We start from the raw sequence: 26,699 nt of genomic DNA, 5'->3' as shown, positions 1-26,699 counted from the left end.
TAATTCATCTGTCAGCGGCTTTTATGATGAATCGTGTAGGGTCACAACAACTTGGTCACTCTCTCAGCAGGGATATTGATTGAAATCGACACCACTTGACTTTTCACACCTTGAACAAAGGACGGATTAGTTTTCGATGACCTTCGCAGTAGACGCCCATAACCAGGTTCTCCGAGGGTCTACCCACCCTCTACTCCCTGCTGTTTTGAGGAATTTCTCGCATTTCTGGGCACAACGGCCTTGGGCACAACCCTCTCACTCGCTGGCTATTACCCGTTTGTGGGTGTGCTTATGGTCGTATTATGAACGTCTGCTGTGAAATGTATCCCGAGGACCCCAGGATTGGTTGTCTTACACCGTCATTTTGAACTTAAAGTGGCACTAACACAGCAGTGTCCCAATTTTTGGCACATTTAGAAATGGGGCGCCGAAATCGAAGCTATCGTCGATGGCGCTGATAGGCAACGGTGACCAAGCAGTCGGAGTCAGAAAGAAACTTTAAATAAAAATCACAGCTTCAACAACATCAACAACAACAACAACAACAACAACAGCAACAACAACAACAAGAAAAGAAAATTTGTTTGCAATTCATCCGGAAAACCCCCGCGCAACAAGTCAACTGCCGGTGCCTGTGCGCGCCGACGCTTGGCCACCGTTGATCGTCAGCGCTGCCTAGCGAAAGGGTTTATTTTGTTTACCCCATTAGCATGCATGCACATACTATTTTTTAATCATTCAGGAGGCTGTGTTATCGATTTAGTTTATTAAGATTTTTTATATTCGTGTGAGTCTGTGAAGCCTTCTTAGTTGGCACTAGATCGAGTGCCGAAGTTATTAATGATTATTTTTACACATTAGCGCATCGACACATGTTAACACATCGATTTTATTGGCGCACCCACGCTTTTCTAAATTGCGAAAGAGTCACTGAGTATGTGTCAAAATTTCCAGATCTTTAATGCCCGCTTAGTTGCTTGCAGTTTTCTTGTCATTTCAAATCTATTTTACTTTGTTTGCCGCTAATTGTCGCTGAGCTCGTGCCTCGAACCTTCGCCGTTCGGTGAACAGCGAAGTTATTCTTTGCTCTCCCCTCCCTATACCTGGGGGCGGGGACGATTTCTGAGGGCCTTTCTGACCAGCTTCGGGAGGGTTATGGGCAGCTGGTAGCCACGGTTTGCCTTAGTGCTAATTGAGCTGTTAGCACCCGCCGTGATTGATCGTCCCGTCACAACAACACCGTTTAACTCGCTTGGTGGGCATGTAAATGAAATCGATACATGTAATTTTCACACCTCCAACAAAAGATAGATTATTTTTCGAGGGCCTTACCAGTAGACGCACATAGCCCATCTTTCTACGTCTCAGGGGGCGCCGGTCCACTCCCCTCCTGTTTTGAAGAATTCCTTTCGCTCCCTTCTTCACAAACATCGGACAAAGAAGCTACCAGTTTTCGAGGGCCTTTCCAGTGGATGCACATAACTTGTCGTCCCTCCTCGCCTTGCCTTAGCCACCGCGTTTCAGGAATGTGAGTGGTGGACGATTTCGGTACCCTTCCATTAAATAATTGATGCACTGTTTATTCACACCCGAGGACAATACAAAAGAAAGTATAGTCAAATGGCTTTTCTAAAAATAGCAATTAAAATTATAAATTTGTAAATAGTTATTTAGAATATTTGCTTCTGCATTGTCACAGGATGTGTTTCATTCAACACGGCAATGTCTGACATGCCACGATTGATGTACATTCCACAGCAGAAGTAATGTGGGTTTTCAGTCATGGGTATGCTCTGCTTCTGAAGCTTAGGAACGATTAGCCAGACTACAATGAAACTTTGAATGTAGCTTATATGTATCGTCACCCTTGCAGCTGCAACTTTAGCTATTGACATCTTCTTTTCGATCACTCCGCATTAAACAATCGCCAGTCAAAGCCAACCGTTGAGATTGGTAAAACCCTACATTACTTTAGCGGTGGGCTGTACCTACTGTGTGATCTAGCAACAATCCATTACAGCATAGCAGCTTATCAATTTTAACTATCGGCCCAGCCCTCCTTGACACTCCCACCTTAACATTAGTTTTGAGTTGAGATAGCCAAATTGGTGGCCATGGCCTGCAAATACCGGTTTGGGCACTCACAACATCGACAAATGCTTTAATTCGGAGATATTGAATTTCAAACTTGCAGTTTTCGGATTCTAAGGGGCTAGTGCATTGGTATGCCCCCTTAGAATTTGTGACGTCAGCGGAGATCTAACGATTTTTAAATCTTTTACTAAAACGTTTGGTAGCACGCGGTGGTATATGCTGCTTTGCGCGTAACAAATGCCGCACTTTCAAATAAAGTCGCTAGGAACAGCGGAGATCCCAAAAAGTAAACAAAAGTAAAAGTCTAATATCTTGAAAACCGGTGAATATTTTTCGATGAAATGTGGTAGATATTCGTTTTCGCTCTTTCTGAACCGAGCGACATCACTTTCGTGCCAATTCATTAACTTTTTTGAAGGTGGGAGGGTCCCTTTAAACCGTAGGAGCGGCTCCTGCACGTGCACACGTGCAATATACATGTAGGACCCCAGCTGACTTGTGCGGGCCACCTTTTTCGGTTCAGCTGTTCTTGAGATGTAATGGTCTTTAACATCCCATTGTGACACGTAAAGACGCAGCGTCCATGGGGTACTATGGGTATGGGGTAGGTCAAGTTTCAGCGCAATAGCTCATTGCTCAGACGTTTCGAAGCCCTTAAAAACGGAACACAGTTCTTACACACCTTGCAAGCGGCTCGTGTCATGAACTATCAAACCAAATTGTACTTGACCATGGGCGCCGCCACCGGGGGGGACGGGGGGGACGCGTCCCCCCCACTCTCAGAATGGAAGGGGGACGTCCCCCCCAAACTCATTACGGAGCGAGCGAAGCGAGCGTAGTCTTTCGTAGGTTAACGGAAATTTCTGAGTATGCCGTGGTCACGCTTTTGCTAGGCTTATATCTCAGCAACCACTTGACCGATTTACATGCGGTAATTTTTGTAGGGTAGCACTAGATTCATTCCTTCTAACGAGCATCGGACTATTCCCGATGCATGTGAGTGACCCCATATGCACGTGCCACGTGAAAAACGAAGAGGTGTCAGTTTTGTAACAATTTCAATATCTCGGCAACTACTGGGCCGATTGCGCTGAAAGTTGGCATGTAGGTAGGTATACCCACTAGGCAATGCATATCCGTGTGCCACAGTTGGGGTGCTGCTGCACGTGCGCACATGCAGGGGTCGATTCCAGATCTCGAGAACGGCTGAACCGATTGTGCTGAAATCTGATACATGGTTAGGGACCGGTTAGTAGGGTGCCGTGCAAAAGTCAGTTGGAACCCATTTTGCACGTGCACACGTGCAGGGTGCCGCTTCCAGATCTCGAGAACGGCTACGCCGATTGCGCTCAAATTTGGCACATCGTTAGGGACCGGTTAGAAGGGTGCAGTGCACAAGTTAGTTGGAGGTATCCCCTCGCAATTTTGCACGTGCAAGGCCCACCCCACCCTCTCGCTCGCTCCGTTGATCGCCCCAAAAGGCGTTTTACTGGTTGTTATACTACTCGAAATTTGATTAGGCCCTTCGGTCCAATGAGACCATTTCAGAGCCGCAAGTATGAAAGAATTAGCGGGAGACATTGGTCGGGGCAGTCACCCCAGTGAGCCACTTGGGATGAACCCGACCAATTGAACAGGCAGCCCAGCCCACTGGCATTCACTGCACCCGTCAAAGGACTATAGCTCCAGTGGAGCCATTCCCGCATGGGATAGAGTTGCCCGTCCAGCCCGGAGCAGGGGGTTGCGGCGTGGAGGAGAAGGATTTGACTGTCCTGAGGATGGAAGAGATGGAACGGCCGGTGCCGAATCTGAGAGGGTCCAGGAGGTTTACAGGGTGTTGCAGATAAATCCGACACTTGAGAGGCAAAATACGAAATCGGCAATGAAAGCATGAATATTGCACACACAGGCCTGGGATTTTATTCAGCACCAGTTCGGGTCATATGCTGCACTTCTACTCGATGTAACCGCCGTCGGCGGCGACGACCATCTCAAGCCGAGGGCGAAATGATTCGCACGCCTTGGCGACTGTGTCCTTGTCTACGGCGGCGATTTCTGCCACGTTGGCGGCCTTGAGAGAGTCGACGGTATTGTGTGCGTGCTTGTTGGTCTTGGCCTCGATCACGCCCCAGAAGAAATAATCGAGGGGGTTGCAGTCAGGAGAGGAGGGCGGCCACAAGTCCGGCGACCAGTGGTGAGGGACGTTGTTGAGCAGCCACGCCTGCGTCGTCCTGACCTTGTGCGCCGGGGCGGAGTCTTGCTGGAAGACGTGGGGGCGTCCGTTGGCGATCCTGTGTTTGTGTTTTGGGGGAGGCAATTGATCATAGAGATGTAACATACTGCCCAACTTTTCATCGTGGGCATAGCACTCGAATAAACACGTTTTTTCCAAGTGTCGGATTTATCTGCAACGCCCTGTAGATACTCAGTATATGGGGCGTGGGCCTACATGCATTGGTCTGACCCCTGCCACCTCGGCCAACAAAATATCCAGCTCTTATCCGACCTGTCAACGCGGAACTGCCGATTTTTGATATCGTGATCAACGTGTGTCGTATAACACAACTGGCCGAACACGGGCCTAATATATTTCGTCTAACCAGCCAAGAGCATGACTTTACACCAATCCGACCTCGAAGTCAAAATCCGAACATTTTCGAAGACTTCAACTCCGACTCTGGCCAAAACTGGCCAAAACAGTCAACTCCGACTGATTCCGGCTCCGACCCCGCACTTCTGCAGTCACGCTACACTAAATTTCCAGCTTCTAAGAAATAAGCTATACGGTTGACAGGACCAAAAAAAAAAAAACTTTGAGGTGACTTGACTACTTGACTTGGTTTTCCTGACCTAAGGTTTTCTGGTATCATGCTTGTTACACGGGCTGCAAAATTCGTATTTTGGAGCAGTTTTGCCTGTTTTTTTTTTTTGCCAATTTTCGCGGCGCTTCGCGCCGATTCGTGCACAGATCAAAAAGAGATTTGTGACTTTACAACGCCCCCTCCCCCACGCGGGTATGCAATATGCATTACCTATGCAATACGCATTATCGATCATATTAGTGGCATACATCAGCGACTATACCGTGATAAAACACGAGGCTTTGCCGTGTCAAACTGAATCGGACATCAGATGTGTATATAGGTAGGTACTCGGTGGGAATGCGGTCTATAGCCATTACTTTAAGGAAATACCTAAACATTGGTGTCCATTTCCGCCAAGTCGGGGATGCCCGAGCTCTCCAAATTCCCCGCCGGCTCGGCCGGCTTGGCTTTGGAGCCTCAACAGACCGCGCAGGTTAAGGTCACCGCTAGGGCGGCGGCGGATTTGCTGCGACCGGGCACCCCCAACTCGGTAGAAATCGACACCTATGTACCTCAACTACTTTCCTCAAACCAGTTGTTTTGCCACAGTTTTATGAGTTTTTAAACTTAAAATGGTCAGGAGATAATGAATATTTGCAAAAGGATTTTAGATTTATTTTTACATCACTATTTTCCATCTTTCGTAGAGGCTACTTACCTATATTGCAGCGGAAGCTGATTACGCGTTGACCAAGCGTAGTACGTAGTTCAAACCAGCTGAATGCTGATTCGCTAGCATTTTTCCGTAAGGTAATGGATTCCTCGGTAAGAGAATGACTAAGTGTAATCTATGGGAATGACTTCAGTCTTCAAACCTAAAATCGATACCGATATATTTGGCTAGGGTGATCGTTGGGCCATAAAAGCTCCTGATTTGTTCTCGTCTCAGCTCAAGCTACAAAACTGTTACTTCAGTTCGAAACCCTATGTTAAAAGTGGCATATTTGCTTTAAACGTTGAATGCATCCGACCGAAAAAGTCACGGTAAGAATGTCTACTTTTGGGTTTTCAGCCGGTCAGTCCGTCCCCCCCAGTCAAAAATCCGTGGCGGCGCCCCTGTACTTGACCATTGTTAAAAAACAAATATAATTAGTCCTCCAGTACTCAACGCATGCCATACAAATAATCCATTTTCTATGTTCATCAATGATTTAACATGTCCCAACACGCCACTAATTGTGACTCATCCAGACATCGCCTTCGGTACGCTTTTATTGGGATCTGGCTCGGCGGGGCTATTTTTCACCTGTGACCCAAGGACGCCCATAACACCTGGCGAATGGCTGGCAATTTCTCCAAGGGATGTGAATACGAGGAGGGTAAACGGTAGGGTTAATGTAACGGGTTATGTGCGGCTACTGGCTGCGTTTGCCTTAGCGCTAATTGAGCTGTCAACGCCCGCTACGATTGATGGAAGAAAGGACCGACTCCATTCAGCGGCACTTCAGAAATCAAATGGACTGTGTAATCGGAAATGGATAGGTACACTTACTTGATGACTTTTCACACCTTGGACAAAGGAAAGACCACTTTTCGATGACCTTCACAGTAGACGCACATAACCCTTCTTTCGGCTTGGCCTGTGGTGGACGATCCCCTTACCCTTACCCTCCCCCACTCGCCTTCTCCTTCACCTGTTTTGAAGAATTCCTTCCAGCCCGCCGAGCTATTCAGTGGGGTCAGCTCGGGCGGAATTTTCGCATACGGTCGCAATTGATTAATGTCGCTGGTTGCGAATGAACTTTCTGTCAAGCATGAATGAATATTATGACATTGCCATTAGCTGATCAGTTATCTGTGACACGCTCTCATTCAATGACAAATTATCCTTATTGATGTAGGTAGTCCGTTGACCACAAACTTTATACCTATAGTTTTAAGTCCTTTTTTGTGTAACTCGCAGCGCGTACCGATGTTGATTTGTATCGGTGGCTGGTTACGTATAACCCTTATAACGATGGAAATGTTCAAAACGTTCGGGAATAAGGGGCTCACGGGATCTGAAGTAATCTTGCACGGGATGTCCTCCATGGCCCTATTTGCAGACCGCGGGACGGGAAATGCATCAGGCGTGGCTCTCCCTAAAGTGTTTTTCCTCAATGAGCACCAACACTTTTTTTGCGCTTGCGGTTATGTGCACCTACTGACTGGCCATCGTTTTCCATCAATCACTGCGAGTCTGACAGGTCAACAGCGGGGTCCCCCATATGATTGACAGTTTCTGGCAAAACCCGCCTCTCACGAGATTTGTGATCGAGTCGAGTCCCACGCATTGGGTGGCGACCAGACAGGCCTTCTTGAACGGCTAATGCTCCCTGGTATCGTCTTTGTGGTACGATAGTAACAATTGCACTTGATGAGATTGTTTGCTTGATATTGGTGGCTAAATGCAAGCAGTATCAAAGTATGATTAAACATTTCACTAAGCTCATGGTAGCTTGTAGATGGAAATGGCATGTATGTAGATGGGCATATATACGACCCAGCTGGCAGCATACCCAGTATCCATGCCTCCAAATTTTTATGGGAAGATTTTTGTATCAAAACTCAAAATGATTCGGCTGTATTTAGGGCCTTGGATTCGGCTATGTATTGTTTTGAACATTGATGAACTGTGTGGTGGTAAGGACTAAAGATAACAACAGACTATTAAAATTCCATGATAAAGTCGTTGTCATTCATGATTAATTTCATAAGTATTTAAGTTGCCTAAGCCTATGCTATATATTTATGTGCGTAGTCATTTTTCACCATGCGCTTTGTACCCAGATGTTATGTGCACTTACTGACTGGTCATCGTTTTCCATCAATCACTGCGAACGCCTGACAGGTCAACAGCGGGGTTCCCCATGTGATTGACAGTTTCTGGCTGCCCACTGCCCAGTGCCCACCCCGCGCGGCGCCAGACCGTGTGACCGAGCCCTACACACACTGGGTGGCCGCGGGTACTCGCCAGGGACTAGTCGCCACGGCGAGTATCCGCGGTCGCCAAATCACGCCAAATCACGTACTTTTCACATCCTCCTTTTCATTGGATTTGAGCGGGGCTGGTCATCTATCGATTATTCCATTTGGTGGTTCTACATCTAATTTGTCCAATGTCACATTACTCTTGATATTACAAGTGAAGGAAATTATATTTGTTTTGACAAGAGGATGTTATTCCTTTTCCCGTTTTACATCACACACATTCTGATCTACACGCTTTTTGTATCTCCTTTTTCAATATACATTCCTAGCTGAAATCGTAAATGAACCTGTAAGCGGCTGTTACGTTTACTGGGCAATGGGTGCTATATCATTAGATTGATTTAGGATTCGTCAGTAGTAGCCCGTCGCAGTTTGTTTTATTCTTACTAATATTGCTTATATGCGTTAAAAAGGAGATCCTGCTGATTTCTTTTAAGTTTGCGCAAATCCGGTATTTATATGTAGATACTGGGACGCGTATAAGACGTTCGACCGTATAAGTTACTGGAATTGGGAAAAAGGAAAAAAAATATTTTTTAAACTCAATCAAAAATCGAATAAACCAATTTGTCTTTATTAGCTTTGGCCGTATCGGGCGGTGTTTATCAATCATGGAGAGTTAGTTGGATAGCTAGTGATCTCGCCAATTTTACCTATCCCAAGACCCGGCCCCGGCCACGTTTTTTTCTGGTAGAGTCGTAAGGAGGGTGCTAGGGTGCTGGAACGACTTGGGTTATGTGCGACTATTGACTGCTTGTGAGTTCGCTGTAATTGAACAACCGACACCGTGGGGATGGGGGATTGTGATAAATTGGCCACATGGGGTTCTTCATCCATTCATTCATTGATGTCTGGAGCCAAATAACATTCCAGCATATCTGATCTATCTTCACGTCTCGAACAAAAGAAATTTTCCAGTCGACTGATTTTACTCAGTAGACGTCCATAACCCTCCGCCGGTCCTGGATCCATTCGTCTTGTTTGGAAGGGTTCGGCTTACACCCGAGAGCCGTCTTTGCCCTCCCTCACCCTGGGGAGCAGCGGTATTCAATTTGTCGGCGGCGCACAGTGCCGCGTTGACAGCTTCTCCGCCCATTTGACTCGGTTTGCCAGTAGATGCCCATACAGCAGGAAGCAATTTACCTGGGGTTCCTGGGGTAGAAAGGGTCGACGTATCAAAAGGTTATGGCTCGATAGTCGCATCAAGACACAGTGGGTCTGAAGAAGGAAGAAGCTGAGCACTTAATGGAGGCACGGTGTGTATGCATTTGATAACGCTTCCACGTGCATTTTGCCCATTCCATGATAAATGTAGGTACTATCACACGTAGGTAGGCATATGATATGAATGAGCTAGTGAAAGTGTTGTTGAAAATATAACAATCAACTGCTTGTCTGTCTGTGGTCGAGGTCCCGACATGGTACGTACCTGTTGCGTTGGGTACAGACCAGACCGTTGCCAGACCGTTGCGCCTAGCGCGGTGAAATTTGCACAACTTATAGACCACGCATGAGCAAAGTGCCTTTGAGGAGTCTGAGCCCGATCGGGTCGATGAAGAGCGTGGCACGTGCCCAAAAAGTGCAAAGTGCGTGATAGAATTTACTTGTAAAAATCGGCATGCGAAATCGGACGAAAACGGCTAAACATGCCCGACGCCTGTGGGGTCCCAGTGCAATACTCGTTAACCGGAGCCCTATCGGCACGGAGACAGCATTGTGTAGAGAATAGACGGGCTATGGAATGGCGTGCAATGTAAAGAACAGCACGCGCCAAGTGCACCCATGACTGAGAGCCTTTTTATTCGAAAATTGATGTTTTGGAGTTTATGAAGCTCTTCATTCAAGGCCACATGTTCATGAGCATTGCTCTGTTCCCGAACAGTTCGTGAACGTTCTTGAACGTTCATGAACAGTAATCACCTCTAATATATTTCGCTTTATTATTGTCACGCAGTGACACACACGGTTGTAACTTGTAAGCATGTTATTATATGTGAAAATGCGCCGGCCGTATCCGCACACGCACACGGATTCGATTTTTAATGCTTCTTGCAATGCTGAAGCTAAAATTGTGCATTTCAGACCTTGCATGACATTATATAAGAAGTCACTTGGTTGTATGGTGCATTAGGAGTTTTTCGCCAATAACTCCCGAACAAATTGAGCTAGCAAGTCGGTTAAGTCATCAATTGACTCAGAAAGCTTTGCTACATCGAATGATATGCAGCACAACACCCTCCGAGCAGTTTTGTGAACCTAGTGTAACATTTGACCTGACCTTGACCTGAGGTCAACATCCAAAAATGACCTAACCCAAACACAAAGCATATCATTCGACGCGCCTGGTCCCGAAGGGTACGATGGTGCCACAATCGCGGCTCTGCCACCATTTGTGGCGAAGTTATTTAATTTACCAAATACCGAGCTTCTATTTTGGGGCACTTGACCTGACCTCAGGGATCACCGGTTAGCCAAAGACCCTAAGATCGGATACCAGCCGCTGTATCTCGTAACGACGCACACGCCCGATTTTTCCGCAAGGTTCTATTTAGCTCAATTAGTAGCCAAACGGCTAAAGATGGGGTCTTATCCACCCCCTCGTTACCGTATCCGCGAACAGCTCATTAACTTTCGCGAACTTGTTTGTTTATTAAAATTTTGCTGATGACGTCATTTGTTCGTGAACAGTTTGTTTATGTTTGTTTATTTAAAAAAATAAACAAGCACCTGACCAAACGTTGAAATGTCTTGTCGTCAAAGGCAATCGAACGAAATAGATACCTACTAACCCATTCCACACGGGACCACCGACCAACCCATCACCCAGGGTCGAAAATAACCCTTTTTCGCGTTGCGGGGCAAGCGGGGCTCCATATAAAGTCCAATTTCGAATGTTTTCGGTTGATTCAAATTACTTTTGCCCAATCACGTCAGTTAAGTTAGACTCAGCTTAGGGCTTCTAGCTGCAAAAGCTCGTGTTTCAAAAGAAATAAGCGAATTATTGGTTCTCAAAGCTGCAATTTCATATCGTACCGGCAGATTGAACGCAAATTATTTAACTGGTATATTTATTGGTCGTAGTAAGCAGCTTTCGTGTTTTTTTTTTTTTAATAACGTAGGTAAAAGGTAACTCTAAATCCGAAGCTGCTTCAGAACGGTTAGTTTCCAGGCACTCGGTACTGTTCTGGTCCAGATTGTTCTGGTCGGCGGCTGTTTTTTTTTCGGAGGACCCGCCGTCTCCCCGACCTTTGCGCGGCTCGGTAGATCATCTCCACGGGTGGGCCCCCTGCATACCGGCGGAGCTGGAGGGTCGCACTGGAATGTGCCACCCCGAGCAGACGCGTTATGTGCGTCTACTGCGAATCCAGCGCACACGCTAATTGGACCTGTCATCGTGTGATGATTTACGGGGTGTCTCGAGGGGCGAGGGGTTTGGACCGGCTCATCCAGCAGGGAGGGGAGCGGGAGACGCTGGAAGCGGGCGCGACCGTGGGAAATGTGAATATTGCCTGGCGTCCGCTCAGTAGATGTTCATAACTGGGGCTTTTTGGAATGTGGGGAGCCTTCGTTACCTTGGCAGAGGGGGACGGCGGAGACGCGGTCGCAATAATAGTTCCTAGGGGAACTCCGGCTCAGACCCGGCTCCGGCTTTTTATGGAGTCATAAATTTGCTCCATTCGCAGGCGACGCTGACTTTTTTTGGAGCATTTTCCCCTCATAATGCTGGCTCATATGTCTTCCGGAAAAGAGGGACGGTTCTTTTTACCTGTCCAAATTCTCCGAAATCAGACGTCGGCTTTTTACCGGTGTTTTTCAAGTGGTTTGGCAGTAGCCACACATACTGCAGCCGATCTCTGGGGAGGCATAGCCGGGACGGGATGTTTTCGTCCCGTGGGAGCGGGGACGGCTCCCCTGCCCTTTCATCCGACCCTGGGAGACGTTCCCACCGTCTATGGGTGCCGCCAACCCTTCTGAAGCCCGAGTCCCAGCGGCTATGGCACACCGGTTATGGGCGGCTGGTGCCAAAATCATCCAGGCGTAACCCTTCCCCTTCGCCAGAAATCCTCGGGATTGTTATGCTGATTAGCTAGATACCTGCTGGTCAAGGCTACCTGAGCTATTTGTGCGGTGCTATGAAGTCGTGGAAACCGTGGCATGTCTAGTGCAGCCAGTTGTGGTTGAGGATAGTTAGGAAGTCATGGTTGGCCATATGGCTGGTCAAAATGGTTGGGAGTCATACGTTGTACGATAATGTACACAATGTATATTCTTGGAGGTAAAGGAAGGACGTCCCGAAAGCGTGACACTGTGATATATAACATAGACATTAGAGCATCTGCTGAGTTGTGAAAGCACTGACGAATCAATGTTTTCATAAGCGTGTCACATCACGCCAGTGACGTGAATTCGCTACCTCGGCTACTTAGTCATGCTACGAACGCGCTGGTATGCTTATTTATATGCCTGCACCGCCCGGGAATATTGTATTGATTATTTTTTTTGTGATTTAGTTTGTTCCTATTTTTCATAATGCTGAATTTTTTTAACTTTTTTTGCACGACTCGATCATATAATACCTTTCTTGTGTCAAGGTCAACTAGAGGTCATTCGAGGTCACATAAGGCCAACATTAAATTTACCTTTTCCAAACAAAGCATACATGAACAAAGTATACCATTCGATGCGTTTTGAAAAGACGAATGCGTTGGTTTCAGTGCCGACTGCCTCTAGGACCATTTTTGGTGAAGTTAGTTGCAAAAACTCCCCAGCTCGGGGTTGTTGACCTGACCTCTGACCACAGGGCTCAGGACACCAAAATTATGTTTGTATTTTTCTTATATCGTTGAGAGCTGCTGCGAGGAGCATGATAAATGTAGGAAGTATCATTACTCATTAGAATATATGACCTTCTCCTCGGAAAATGACAGAGACCTTCGTCTAAATCGAATTCAATTTAGACGAAGGTCTACGACCGAAATATCATCAATTCATCAATAAATAAAAATTTTCACTCATTTTGCCATTTTCCGAGGAGAAGGTCATATATTCTAATGATACTTCCTGTATTTTTCTTAGGTCAAACGGTGCGTAACCGCACTCGTGATTTGTCTTTATCTCTAAAACTATATGTGTGGCAGGCTCTGGGAAAATTGACCCTGTTACATAATCAAGAGACTAGGTCCAAATTGTTTACTCAAGAAGCTGTCAAACTGATGCAATGGCGGAAAAGATGCTGAAAGTTTCACCTTCCCATCCCCAAGCGTTCGGGAGCTAACGCAAATATTCGCCGGGGGGAGGGGGAAGCCTCACCCGGGCCCTAGAGGGTTAATGAACCGATGAAGTAGGTAAACATTAAACAATGAAACGTAGATATCATAAAAGAACCAACTCTACCTAAAGCAGGCTTATTTAACTTATCGTTTGGTTTCATAAACATTCCTGATTAAAAATTTCAATGAATGAAAGAATAAGGGAAAAGAATATCTATCTGTAGGCGACGGGAAGTTGTCCGGACACACACCGGGCGAGGTCCTATCTTACCTTTTCTATTCCTAAAAAAATGCATTTGAGATGCCTCTGAGTATTTAAATACACTGTGCCTCTGAGATCCTCGCCTTCAGCCGAATCCACTGGATCTCCTCATCCTCTCTCTCTATGCCGACCAATCTTCAATGGTTTCTGATGGTTTCTGATGGTCACTCAGTAACCGCACATAACATTTATTTGGTGTGCGCCGCTCCTCCTTCGCCGTCCCAAGAATTTGACCCTCAGCGGCGACCACCCGCTGCGCTGTAAGACCGGTAAAGGGTAAATGACTGCCAAACTGCGCAGCAGGGGGCAGTAAAATATCAGGGGTGGGTGGCAAGCGATAGTTATGTGCGTCTACTGGAGAAACCATTAAAAAATAATCCCTCTTTTGTTCGAGGCGTGAGCATCGGATGTGTAAATTTCACTAACACGGCATAATCGGCTAGATAAGTGTCGTTCAATCTCCGCCAAACGATCCTTCAAGACGGGCGTTGACAGTTCAATTAGCGGTAAGGCAAACGTTAGCAGCAGACGCACATAACCCGAGACCTCCGTCCCCTTCTCTGCGGGTTCCCTTCAGATTCTTTGAAAGCATGGGTCTGGCCAGGTCGGGAAAATTGATGGCGTCTCAACAATGGGGAGGGAGGGTCAATGGTGCCGGTCAAACCCGCCGCCTGTATGCGGTATCGGGAAACCGGGCGCGCCGTAGCTTCATTGTGTGTCGCTGCTTCAGCTTTCAGTAAATTTATTTTGCAAGGCTGTCACCAAAATTACTAGAACATATGTAGTTGGCTCATGCTGTTCATCTGAGTGTGATTTATCCCTAATGTTACATACATACCAGCTTTGAAAACGCTTCTTTGCCCAGGCTCGGTTAGCACGGAAATTTTTTCTTCATTTTGACCTTTTTAGACAAAGTGACTCATGTCTCGTTGCTAATAGGGCCCGGCTACAACATCACTGAAAACATGTGAGTTGTTAAAAAAAATGCTTATATGCCCTTAGATTGGCCAGTGGTGTGTCCTCTAACCGATGACTAAACCACCAAAATAGACGTGCTTGTAGATTTTCCTACAAAATGTTTCCACACGAAGCTTATACGCCATCGATTTTTACCAGCACCGTGTTTTCTTCGTCGAGACGCGTTGAATGAACTTCACGTTGACCTTATTAGGTCACCTTTAAATTTCGATCTTGGCTTAGAGGCCATGACCTGGCCAGAAAAGGTCATATTGCATATGGGACTGTCTGTATTGTTAGTCTGAAGTCAAAGTTATTTCCAATTTTTATGATACTAAGCAAGTCCATGTTCCCAAATTATCGTTAAAAAATATTGCTATTGATCTTCCCATGACCTCTGAAGTATTACAATGTAGGTGTATTGCATAGCCACGGATGTAATAACTATACGAAAGAGAAATGGAAATTATCAGAAAATGCTTATTACTATTGTCTTGAGTGAATTTATGACTTACTTCTGATATATATTTTTACTTTCATTGACCAATTAATAAGAATGGCGAGTTATTGATCTGACCTCAGGGCTCAGGTCGCGGATATCATGAATATCCGAAAGTTACGAATCATACATACATCTTGTCACCGCTGCCCATCGCCATAGGTTTCAAAGCAATCAATCAGTCTGCGCGATGCTGTCATGCTAGGACTGCTTAATGTGCTGTGCCAAGCACAATTCGCAAAAAAAAAAAACCTGAAGGAATGTTAAACAGCCCTCCCGGCTCCCCTCCCCGTCACGGCGTGAATTTATATGCCGGCTGCCGGCTGTGTTAAAAGAACTACTGGTATAAAACATTTATAATAGTAAACATAACTGCATTGAATACAATTTTCTTTTTTATCCTAAAATAACGTCTGCTCTCTGCAAGGCAGACGTTATCTCATTTGCATTTACCTCATTTACGTTTACCTCCTTTGCATTTAGTTCAAGGCTGTTCTCAACTTTTTTGGTTAGCCTCCAAAATACGGCAGCAAAACGCCATTTGGATGGGTGGTCCCCGATCCGTCCTCCGTGGGACCAAATCAGACCGATTTCTGCCGTTTGTCTCTGATGAATGATGATTAACGAAAATGGCTGATCAGCTGTCAGTCAAATGGACATATGAGCCCCTACTGACCCGTCAACTCCACGACCCATGGATGGAGAAACGATGACACCAGTCAATAGGTGAACATAGCTCAGCGAGCCGAATTGCCCATTTTCCTTCTCCAAACGGTCGAACCCGCAGACCTCCATTTACGAGTTCAGTTAAATGTCCGAGGGGAGCTGAAATGAAGAGAATCCTGTCAAAACAGGGTAAATGGACGAGCGCAAGGGTTCCGACGGGCGCGAGGTTATGTGCGTCTACTGAGAAGTTCAGCGCAGTAAAAATCCCCTTTGTGCGAGGTGTGAAAAAGTAATTGAAACTGTCAAAACAAGTCCATATAATTAATTACCGCCCACCCCAATTGGCGATAATGTCAGCCCACTGCACCCGTGTGCGGGATTGGATTGGGAACAGCTCAATTTTCTCCCAAGGTAGCCCATTCAATAGCTGCACATAACGCGGCCCTCAACCCCAGGGTGCCAGGGGAGGGTGAAGGGACTCGCTGGATATCGCTGGCAAACCCTTCCTTCGCTTTATGACCCACCGAGAGGGCAGTAGTTGGGTGACTGAGGCCACTCACATCGCCATCTGAGACCACCGAGGAGGACATGCGTCAAGTACTGAGCCGCGGGCATGCCTTTTGAGAATTGGACAGGTCGGTACATTTGTGTATACTGTCTGATTTATATGATTGTCGGACGATATGACAAATAGCTTTCTGTTTGCGTCTTCCGCGCTCAGTCGTCTGAATAGGGCACTTGAAGTCCTTGAACTGAACTTGCCTGGTCTGAATGCTGCCCGAGACGACCATCAGTGAAGGTATTTTTTTAACCTCACCTCCAGAACAATGGCCTTTTGCCTAGCCTAAGAGGTGTGTTAATTGATCTGTCTGTTAAGAGTTTTTTTCTACGTGTGGTCTAAGCCCATAGCTTGGGATCTTTTCTAATGATAGCGTGATACTGAAAATCATTACTCATACCACATGATAACCGTCAACTCGTCTCCCCTGGGCGTCTTTCCTAGTATTGCCCGTTTGGGGGTGAGAGGGCCTGTCAATCATAGCGAGGACCCCCGCCGTCTGCCTGTCAAACTGGTGCTGTGATTGACGGAAAACTGCTGGCCGGTCAGTAGATGGACATAACCATAGCCACGCTTCTTTCATAAATGCCATAAATCTCGGAGAAGGCCAGGGAAGGAAGGCTCTCTCAAATGACGGACATGACGTTTGAACTTGGTCGCGAATTTGAGTAGACATGCGTAAATGGCTACTGTCATCAGTCAGGCTAGCTCATTTAGGCAGTAGGTACCATAACATAGCAGCATAGCATAGCGTAGCATAGCATCATTATCCAGCCCGAGGCAGCACTGGCTACCGCTGCCTTCGGATGGCTCTGCTGACTGCTGACCTGTCTGAGGGTGGTCAAGCTGATATGCCAAGTCAGCGTCACCTGACACCGCTCACTCCCCCCTCCCCCTCTCTGTTCCAGCTACTCTACCGATGTGTGGAGGCGGTCAACCTCAGCCACGACCGGGTGCACGCTCAGATGGACGTGAAGCTGCGCTCGCTCATCTGCATGGGTCTGAACGAGCAGGTGCTGCACCTGTGGCTGGAGGCCATCTGCTCCAACACGGCTGTGGTCCAGAAGTGGTACCAGCCGTGGTCGTTCATGAGCAGCCCCGGATGGGTGCAGGTGAGATTGGGGGTTGGTGTGCCGGATGGGTCAGCTTCCGAGAGGGATTCGAATGCATGGTTGATTGTGATGGATCGACGCTAATAGGGTTGGGAAGACGACTGCTCGACTATTAACATTAGCGTGTGAGTTTATTTGATGGTGTTCAGCTGTAGCTTGATTTTTCCTGCACGACATGTTCCAGTTTCTTTGTTTACACGTTTTATTTTTAAAGCATTCGTGAATTGCTGTTTATGATCTTGTATGTACAGTCTGTCTTAAAAGTACCGCGCAAAGTGAGGGTGGATCCATCAAGCCTGACCGAGGAAGGGCTGCTAAATTTGAGTCACCGAAGTAATTGACATCCTCGTTCATTCCCCAGGTCAATTGGTTCGGTGACTTTCAAATTATAGCAGGCCCTTCCTTGGTCAGGCTTCATGGATCCACCCTCACTTTGCGCGGTACTTTTAAGACAGACTGTACGTTTGACCGGCGATTCTTTTAATGTTTTCCAGAGACAGGATAATTGATAGTGCGCATCATTTTGTGAAAACAGATCAGCCCAGCTAATTGTAGTTACGTTTGCTTGGCACTTGTAACTTCATTGTCTCCTGTCATCTTAATCCGCCTTTCTATATATCATATTTGTCTCCATTATCTCATTTCGTCTTCCTTTTGTCTCCACAGGTAAAATGTGAGCTGCGCGTGCTGGCGCAGTTCTCGTTCCGTCTGAACCCGGACTGGGAGCTGCCCGCCAAGAAGAACCGTCAGCAGCCGCTCAGGGAGGGCGTGCAGGACATGCTGGTCAAGCATCACCTCTTCTCGTGGGACCTGTAGCCGCCCCTGCTGCTGCCGCGACAATCGACGTGCGGTGTGTCGCGCTCGATAACGGGGGACAGAGAAGGGAAACATGTTCCCTTATGAACTTATGCCACAGTACTACGTCCCACAATAGAGGGTGAAGAGTCCCTTAGTGAACTCGCCAACTTACCTGGCCAGTTGTGGATCTAGTCGTGAGTGCCAGAACACCTTCTCGGAGACTTTGTCTAGTCATTGTGCAGCTTTTTCCGTGACAGCTAGCTGAAGTCAGTTGTTTCTAGTCCCATTTCCCGTGACCTTTTCCAGTGTTCTTTCTAGACTTTTTGTTCCAGTGATTTCCCCATTATTCCATATGATCATAACTACACGGCTTACGCACTATGACCGAAGTTATTCCGGTCTGATCTCTGTATTCCTATTGGGTTCCTCCCGGACTGCTCGTGTGTTGTCTCATGTCTGTCAGCTGCTAACTGTTTGAACCTCTCGCGACTTCTCCGTCTCGAATGGTCAGAGGAACTCAACTAGTCTTCAGCAGCATGTGATACGTGTTGACAAAAATTGTGCAAGCACTTATGACGACGAACTGTGCTTTTTCTGTCATCCCGCCCCGCCGCCAGTCAGCGCCAATAGATCAGGTATCCGTGGTCTGTCCAGTAGTATTCTGTATGTACCGAAGTTATGCATGCTGGCTGAGGATGATGTTTGAATGTATCTATTTTATCGAACAACGTAACGGGTGGGTCCGATACGTTACAGTTTGGAGAAAAAGTACGTGTGTCGCATGACTGTCCGACGGTCCCTGTCGCGATCCGCTCCAAACTGTGATGGAGTTTCATGGCGCACCACTCGTGCCGTACCGCCGGAGGCCCGTGTTGTGCTGTTCAAAAGAATGGATGCGCCCATTGCATAAGGTGTGTGGTGCTGTATATTTCAGAGACGGATTTATGTATCACTTACAAATGTGACCGCTGCTATCCTAGACGGTGCCACAATTTAACGAGTGATGGTTGCATGTCGCGTGTCTTGGTACGACGGGGCTGCGACTGCTGTGCCACGTGTATTTTGTCATGCCGGGTGATGATGCCTGTCGATGTTTATTGTTTTTGCTAGAATTAGACTGAGAATGATAGTGATGCATCTTCACGTTGCGCCATGTTAATCGAGTCCGATCCCGCTGTCTGGATTAGTTCTGAATTTGATTTATTTGATCGATATCCATTGCACAACAGTATTTTGGAGCTGTGTTCGTTTCAGGATGTCCGACGACGAATACATTTCATGAAGCAGACTCGGAAAATGTGTCTTCCCCATTGCTACCATTGCTAGCATAGCCAGCGTCGTGTGGCTTTTCAGAAATTTAATAGAATATCTGTAACTCTCCCTCTAGCTCCACCCCTCACCTGCTCAGATGCTAACCATTTGTTCTGGAACATGACCTGCAATTGCGCTAATTTACGCAGTCGCCGACGTTCAAAATATCTGTCAAGGTTCCCGCTCGTGCAGAAATAATTGAATGACTATGCCGGCGCCCACCCTCGCCCCTTGGTTTTAGGAAGCGATTGGCAGGAGTTCGGTGTTCCGTAACTAATCATCGGATTCATACGCACAGACTTAAACTATTACAATGAAAGCATTATTTATTATATGTAGTGTGCATTTCGTCTGAAGAAGGCGAAGGAATGATGCTCGAAAGTTTTGGTTATCTAGAGCCCGATATATTCTTGACCTTTGAACATCAGATGGTCTAGCCGTCTGATGATCGTTCTGTATCGCACCAGACATATCTTGTGCGTGTCATCTGTCCTTAGGACCCATTACATTTTTTTTTTTCGCTGAACCGAATCACTTGAGTCAATGGAGCAAACAGTTGTCAACACACCGGTTTCAAGTCAACATGTGTATATTTGTAGTCACAGCTGTCCATCGACACAAGAGCGGAAGAGCACGCGAGTCGGCCCACCTGGTACAGTGACGTAGGGCCACAACGACGGAACGCGGGGCGGTGCAGGGCTCCACACCGTGAGACGAAGGCACAGCGAGTGCACAGACCGCCGGCTGGCCTCCGTCGTCCTTCCGGGCTCACGGCAACCCAACCGGCTCTGAACGCACACGATCGATGGAACGGCCGAGCGATGGATACAATAGTCCCGCTGGATGAAGAAAATGCCCGGTGCCACGACAAACAGAAAACAACAAACGTAACAGCAACCGGTGCTAATTATAAATAGTGCTCTTCGATCACTCACAGCGCCTAATTTTGGAAAGTCACGAGCGAATAACCCTTTGTGTACAGTCACCAGCACTTGCTACTAATCACCTCGTTTTTGTTCAGTAGTTTGAAGACCGATCAACTGTCAGTCGCGCAAGATACGTCAAACGATCCGTTTGGTCCTCCGATTTTCGAATATCTAACTTGTTTTTGTATATTCGAAGCATTTTGGGATGGGGAGCCAAAAAACCTCTTTTCTGCCCTAAAGTGTGCCCCAAGAAGTCGTAGAACCTAGCCCCGCCTCTGATCCACAGACCACTAGTGCCATCTCTTGTCAGCCGAACAAGCCGCAGAAGTAAATAATGTCACGTGACCTTTGCACACGCTACAATTACTACGCAGCTGTAGTGGGGGAAGCGGGGCGGAGGCGTGGAGAGGGACGCGATCGGTCGGCTGGGGTCAGGTCGCCGAGGTCAGAGGTCATCCGCCGGAGGGTGTTTGAGCGGTTGGGCCGTGTGGGCTGGGGCCTGCGGAGTGGGGAGCGCCTGGACCTGTCTTGAAACAAGTCCTACAACGCTGTGACAGTCGAGAATATTGTGAGGAAAGAGAGAGAGAGAGAGAGAGAGAGAGAGAGAGAGAGAGAGAGAGAGAGGGAGATGGAGAGGGAGAGAGAGAGGAGAGAGAGAGAAAGAGAGAGAGAGGAGAGAGAGGGAGAGAGAAAGAGAGAGAAAGAGAGTGAGAGAGAGGGAGAGAGAGGAATAGAGAGAGAGAAAGAGAGAGGGAGAGCGAAGAGAGAGAGAGAGAGAGCGAGAGCGAGAGAGAGAGCGAGAGAGAGAGAGAGAGAGAGAGAGAGAGAGAGAGAGAGAGAGATAAGAAAAACTGGAGGGAAGGGATAAGAACGGGAGGAGAGAAGAGAGAGAGAGAGAGAGAGAGAGAGAGAGAGAGAGAGAGAGAGAGAGAGAGAGAGAGAGAGAGAGAGAGAGAGAGAGAGAGAGAGAGAGAGAAAACTGAAAAGGAAAACCAGAGAGGGTAAAATGAAAAAGAGGGCAATGGGTAAATCAGTGAGAGGGAGCGAGAGAGGAAATATTTAGTTGTGTCAGCTTGTTTCACATGTAAAATGCAAATTTGCTTTCCATCATTACAGCTTCGGATTGGAAATTAAATCTTAGCATCCTTGTGATAAACCCACGTTGACGGGATGCAGTAGCGGCGGAACACCTTCAATTAAGGGGGGGGGCACTGCCGACTTTTGGTCCTATTATTTCCATGCAACGCTCATTGGGCTAATGTTGAAATGCCAAAATCAAAAGGGGTACGGTGCCCCGGTGCCCTCCCCGTTCCGCCGCCTATGACGGGATGGGGACGCTTTTACGAGTATGGTCGTCGTTGGGAGCTCGGCACTAATGGGGTCTGGGGATGATGTTGAAGGTTTCGCAAATGTTTCATAAAAGATGTTACTTTTTTGCACAACCTATTAAACATTTTTTACGTTTGCTATGAAAATGTTAGGCCCAGTTCCTTCAAGATCAGGTCCACGACTCCACAGCTTACAACAGGAGCTAGCTAACATAACAATTAACCCGCGCCGCCGTGTTGGTGGCATTAACTTTCCATCGAGTGCTGGGGGGGGGGCGTTTTACGCCCCTCCGTCTAACTCGGCTCCTGGGCCACGTAGCGACACGCGGTAAGCGACAAGCGAAAGAGCGTCAAAAATAAGGAGGAAAATACTCGGTCATTTTAGGGTCAGGGCAAAGGTCAGGTCACCAGGGTTCATCAAAGGTCAAATTTTGTTGATTTCAACGATTTCGAACACCCGACGGCTAACTCGGGAACCAATAGAGCTACAGCGCCGCGGAAAAGCGCATTCGATAGCTCTTTTAACGTTTTTTTCGCCAACATGTCCTCACATGACCTCAGGGGCACACACAGGGGTCACAGGTGCAATTTGCTGATTCAGTGTGTCATGTTTACCTACCTATGGACCGATGTTTGAGAGGGTGTAGAACGAAATTCGTCCAAAAGAGCAGAGCTGGGCATTGCGCAACTTAAGTCCGCAACTCCGCAACTCCGCAACTTGCGGACTACCCTCTTGGTAGCGGAGTTACGGATCGGCTACCGAGCCCAAAAAAGGTGCGGAGTTGCGAGTTGCGGAAGCGAAAAAATTCTAAAGCGCAACCGCTACCGGGGGCGCTTCCGCCGGTGGGGGCGCCACTGTACCCTTTGCACTGCACTGCACACTGCACGTGTTTCCAGGCTAGTTTTTTAAGCTGATTTGGAATTTAATAACCGTTTGAACGTTAGCGAAGTAGTTTTAGTGCCTTCGTAACATGTTACAATCTTTCAGTGGTGGTTGAACTTGACACTACCTACTGGATAGGCGGTAGATCAGCGCCCCGAAAAAAAAACATAACAGCTTCACTTTACGAAGTTCTAGCAGGTCCAATGTTCCCGACTTTTGGGTCATTGACCTGGCCTGGAAGGTCAACCAATGACCTAGGACCTTAAAATTGTGTATCATCGGCTTCCTCTCGTCACGGGCAACACGCTAGTTTTTTCCGCGAAGCTCTAGCTCGATCAGGGGCCAAACGGCAAGGGGGGGTCCAACCGACCCCCCCCCTACACATTAGAAGCTGGCAAACACCGCACACATGCGAGGGGTCGACTGGTGTCGCAATGACCTGCGCATTGAGCATTAGAGGTCACGTGACGTCATCAGAGGTCACCAACAGTCAGGTCACCAACAGAGGTCAACCAAAGGTAGTACAAAGGTACCTGTCCAAAGGTACCTGTCAGACATAACACTGCGCTTCAGGACTAAAACTGATAAAACATAGGAACCTAGTGTTCTAATAGAGGTTGGTAGCGGAGTTGCGGAGTTGCGGAGTTGCGAATTGCGGTTTTATTATCTGCAAAATAGTTTCGGAGTTGCGATTGCGCTTTGGGTACCTCAGGTTGCGGAAGGTAGCGGTAGCGGTTTCCAATTTTCGGTAGCGATGCCCACCTCTGCAAAAGAGGCGCATTTCAATTTTCTCCCATTGACTTATACCTAATGGAGCAGTCGCAAAACTGACCTGACCTTAGGCCACAGACATAAAAAACCGAGGTATCCATTTTATACATACTGTTACCCTAAGCAAGCACTGAAAGTTTTAAAGTGATCGCTCAGTCGGTGTAGCTACAACGAGTTTCGAATTTTTTTCTGAGGTAAGGTCACTTGACGTTACCTGGTGACCTGACCTTGAATGACGCTACGCGTCGCGTCGCCGTTTTTTGAGATATTCGCGAAAAACCTGAGGGTGAAGGGCTGAAAATGCCCCCCTCCCCCAGCACGGCGCGGGTGGTCGACATAGCGACTCGGACTGAACAAATGCTTTTAATTAACGTTTCAACGGTTGAATAAGGTGAGAGGATTGAGGTAGGCTTGTATCGGATTTTCTTCTGCTTGTCGGTAGTTTATAGGTTGAGCGCGAGCTGTCCATAATCATTCAAGAGGGAAAATTCAGCTGCACATCGTTCGGGCCAAAGTAATACCAAACATTCTCAAATTTTGAAGTAAAGAGCCAGTAGTCTACGAATATATTCAAAAAACAATTAGAAAAAGAATAAGCGGACTGGTTTCGTCTATCAAAGACTTCTTCAGCGTTTTTTTTTCAAAAACGTATAAGAAGAAAACTAGCACAGTGACAATCGTTTGAAATAAAATTGGATTCAATAAGAACTAAGAACTTCATTGTCCGAAAACCGCTGACAGTTCATAGCTCAATGACACTTAGAGCCGTGCATATAAGGAGGCGTGAAAACACTCCTCATCTCGTTCTATTACGAGAGGACCATGTCATGGCGTGAGAAAGGTGTTCTCAATATAAATGACACTGTATGAGTGAATAAATATTCCGCGCCCTCTTGGGCTATTGGCGGACCCTACCACCTGATCGGGTGTTGCAGCCGTTTCGCCCTCCACCTGAGATCTCGGAAAGTTACCGACCGATTTTAAACATTCAAAAAGCGTTCGATAGCCCCACCAGGTAACTACCTTGTTACCAGGTTTCGTTGACCTAGGTGCAACCCATGACGTCACAAGTCAGGTCAAAGGTCGCACTTTTTCACCGATTTAGTCTAAGGAATGCGTTACAGTCAGTTAACACATCAAATAAAAGGCATGTTATCGAAAAACATCGATGGAGCGTTGGTTGTCTAATGCATATGTTACCTAAAGAGGTCATTGATGCCAGGTCAGTTCACAGAGGTCAGGTCACTAAGGGTCACAATATGAACCCAACTATGCTAGGGTCGTGTGATACATGTTTTATGGCCAATTTTACATTTAAAATTCAATGGTGTGAGCCAGACGGCCATTGGGGCCAGTTTAGATTACATTCTGGTGGAGGTCAGGTCAAGGTCAGGTCAAAGAAGGTCAAATTTCAAAGTTGATATTTTGCATAAAAGGGGTATCTATTCGATGCAGCTCATCACAGGAAATCCAATGGTGGCCTTTGGCTTGCTTTGTGTGTTCTGTGACGGCTAAAATTGAATTTGAAAATTTTACGTAATAAATTTACGCATAAAATTATGCCATAACTTTGCTGGAGATGGAGCTATCGAGTTTAAGTTTGGCATATCTATAGAGCAGATAGTTTTATAACATATATTTCAGTTTTAGTTTTGAAAGTTGTTGGTATTTTCGGGGTGTTATACTTCTATAGTTTTGTTTTGATGGCCAAAATCAATTTTTGTTTGGGAATAAGAGCTAGCAGTTTGGTAGCGCTGTTTATTTTACATCTTTTTGATCTTGAATATTTTCGTTATCTTCAAAACTGTAAGCGTAACAGCTCTTCCCGCTAAACCTTTTATTGGGTCGAAAATGACAGAACATGGCATCCCTCTGACGTCATTTGTGACTAACCTTTCATAAGAGCTCTGGAAAAATTTGGTCACAAGGTGTAAAAATGATGCCCGGAGGGGTCTTGAAAGTTTGGTGGCGACATTTGCTATACTTTAGGAGGTATCGACTGAAAAGGAGAGAGGGGGCCGTTTCGCGCCGCCCCCCCCCCCTCAACGGGGCTTTCAGTTGCTGCTCTCACAGAACTCTTGGTTATATTACAACGTAGTGGAAATGGAATTGCAAGTGGCAATATAAGCTTCCTGCCAGCGCCGGACCAGAGTTTAAACATGCAGGCTGAATTTTAACATTTAATTTTTGAACTTTTAAACCGTTGAGCTTTTTAGAAGTTGTATGGACTGTTCAGCTCCTTTTTTGGTCCATCACAGCGGGCTTGTATGTCATTTGTCAACCAAAATCGAATTAAAACTTTTTATTTGGTCTGGCAACCTCGCCAACTTCTTAACTGGATCGTTTAGTAGCTTTTGATTGGGCACTGCCCACGTTGTCTGTCTAGCTTTTCGTGTCATAGACACTGTCTATGACACGAGAAGAGGCTGCTGACATAGTTTGTCGCGGTTGGATAATACCAATCCACGTCCCAGTGGCTACTCGATCGCACTTTCCCTGGCCCACCTCTCCCACCAGGCGAGACTTTGCCCGGCACAGCCGTCGCCTCAGTGCCTCGGGCGGTGACCCGTTCAAAGGGGCTCACAATTCGTATGGTGCCGTGGCTCTCAAACCAATACAGAACAGTGAAACGCAAAGGCTCACTTTCCACATAAGGCGAACGGCTGATTCTGGCGCCGGGGCTTCATTCATGCTAAGGCGCCCAATCACAGCGCCGCATTTCAGTTAGTTTCGGGCGCAAAAGCTACTATGCTCCACCCCTCCATTACGTGACCCTGCCCTCACGTGGCCTCAGTCACGTGGTGTTTCCACTTCTCGGCGCATGGCGGCGCTAGTCTCGCAGGGGCGGTGGTAGCTTGCTCCCCCGCCGTCCGGGGGTGATGGGTAGCAACTGCTGGTGACTGTACATATACCTACGAGTAATAGGAAAATATAATTTAACACTTCATAGTCATCTTCGGAAGCTACACCGCACACTGGGTCTCATGTGGGTAATATTGTGCATACTAGGCAATAGGCATCCCTATGTCATGATAATTTATCTTCTAGGGATGTTACTGTTTACATTCGGACGAACCAATATCCGAAAACTGCCGATTGTCGAACAAGGACATACTGTTCTTGGTAACAAGTTAGGGACAGGAAACGATGTGCCGAAGCACAACCCTCGCTAGACTCGGAAATGTCACAACACCGGCCGAAAACCAATGCACTTCAATTTCCACAACGAATCACGCAAACAAATGCCTATAGAATGAATGACCGCACCAAACATCACTTATAAGCCAGGGAATGCTAATGGAGCTGAGACTCCAGTCGATGCTTTAAAAGGCCTCACATGACTTAAATAACGAAACCTAATCTAACGGCAGCAGCCAGTGATGAGGTCGAACTTCCACCTATTCCCATATGTGTGTGCAAACCCGGAGC

At 47.0% G+C, this 26,699-nt stretch overlaps 1 protein-coding gene across 1 annotated transcript in view; it reads left to right on the top strand.

Moving 5' to 3' along the window:
- Positions 1 to 19,348, top strand: part of LOC122386746 (small G protein signaling modulator 3 homolog) — a 30,914-nt gene extending 11,566 nt beyond the window's left edge. The window contains exons 13-14 of the mRNA XM_043376268.1: positions 17,050 to 17,253; positions 17,920 to 19,348. Coding sequence (XP_043232203.1) covers positions 17,050 to 17,253; positions 17,920 to 18,069 — 354 coding nt within the window. The 3' untranslated portion in view covers positions 18,070 to 19,348. The remainder of the gene's footprint in view (positions 1 to 17,049; positions 17,254 to 17,919) is intronic.
- Positions 19,349 to 26,699: the final 7,351 nt, after the last annotated feature.

The sequence above is a fragment of the Amphibalanus amphitrite genome, unplaced genomic scaffold (genome assembly GCF_019059575.1).
Source record: "Amphibalanus amphitrite isolate SeventyFive unplaced genomic scaffold, NRLGWU_Aamphi_draft 000261F_arrow, whole genome shotgun sequence".
NCBI classification, from domain to species: Eukaryota; Metazoa; Arthropoda; class Thecostraca; order Balanomorpha; family Balanidae; genus Amphibalanus; species Amphibalanus amphitrite.
This window is presented reverse-complemented; position numbering and strand designations above follow the sequence as displayed.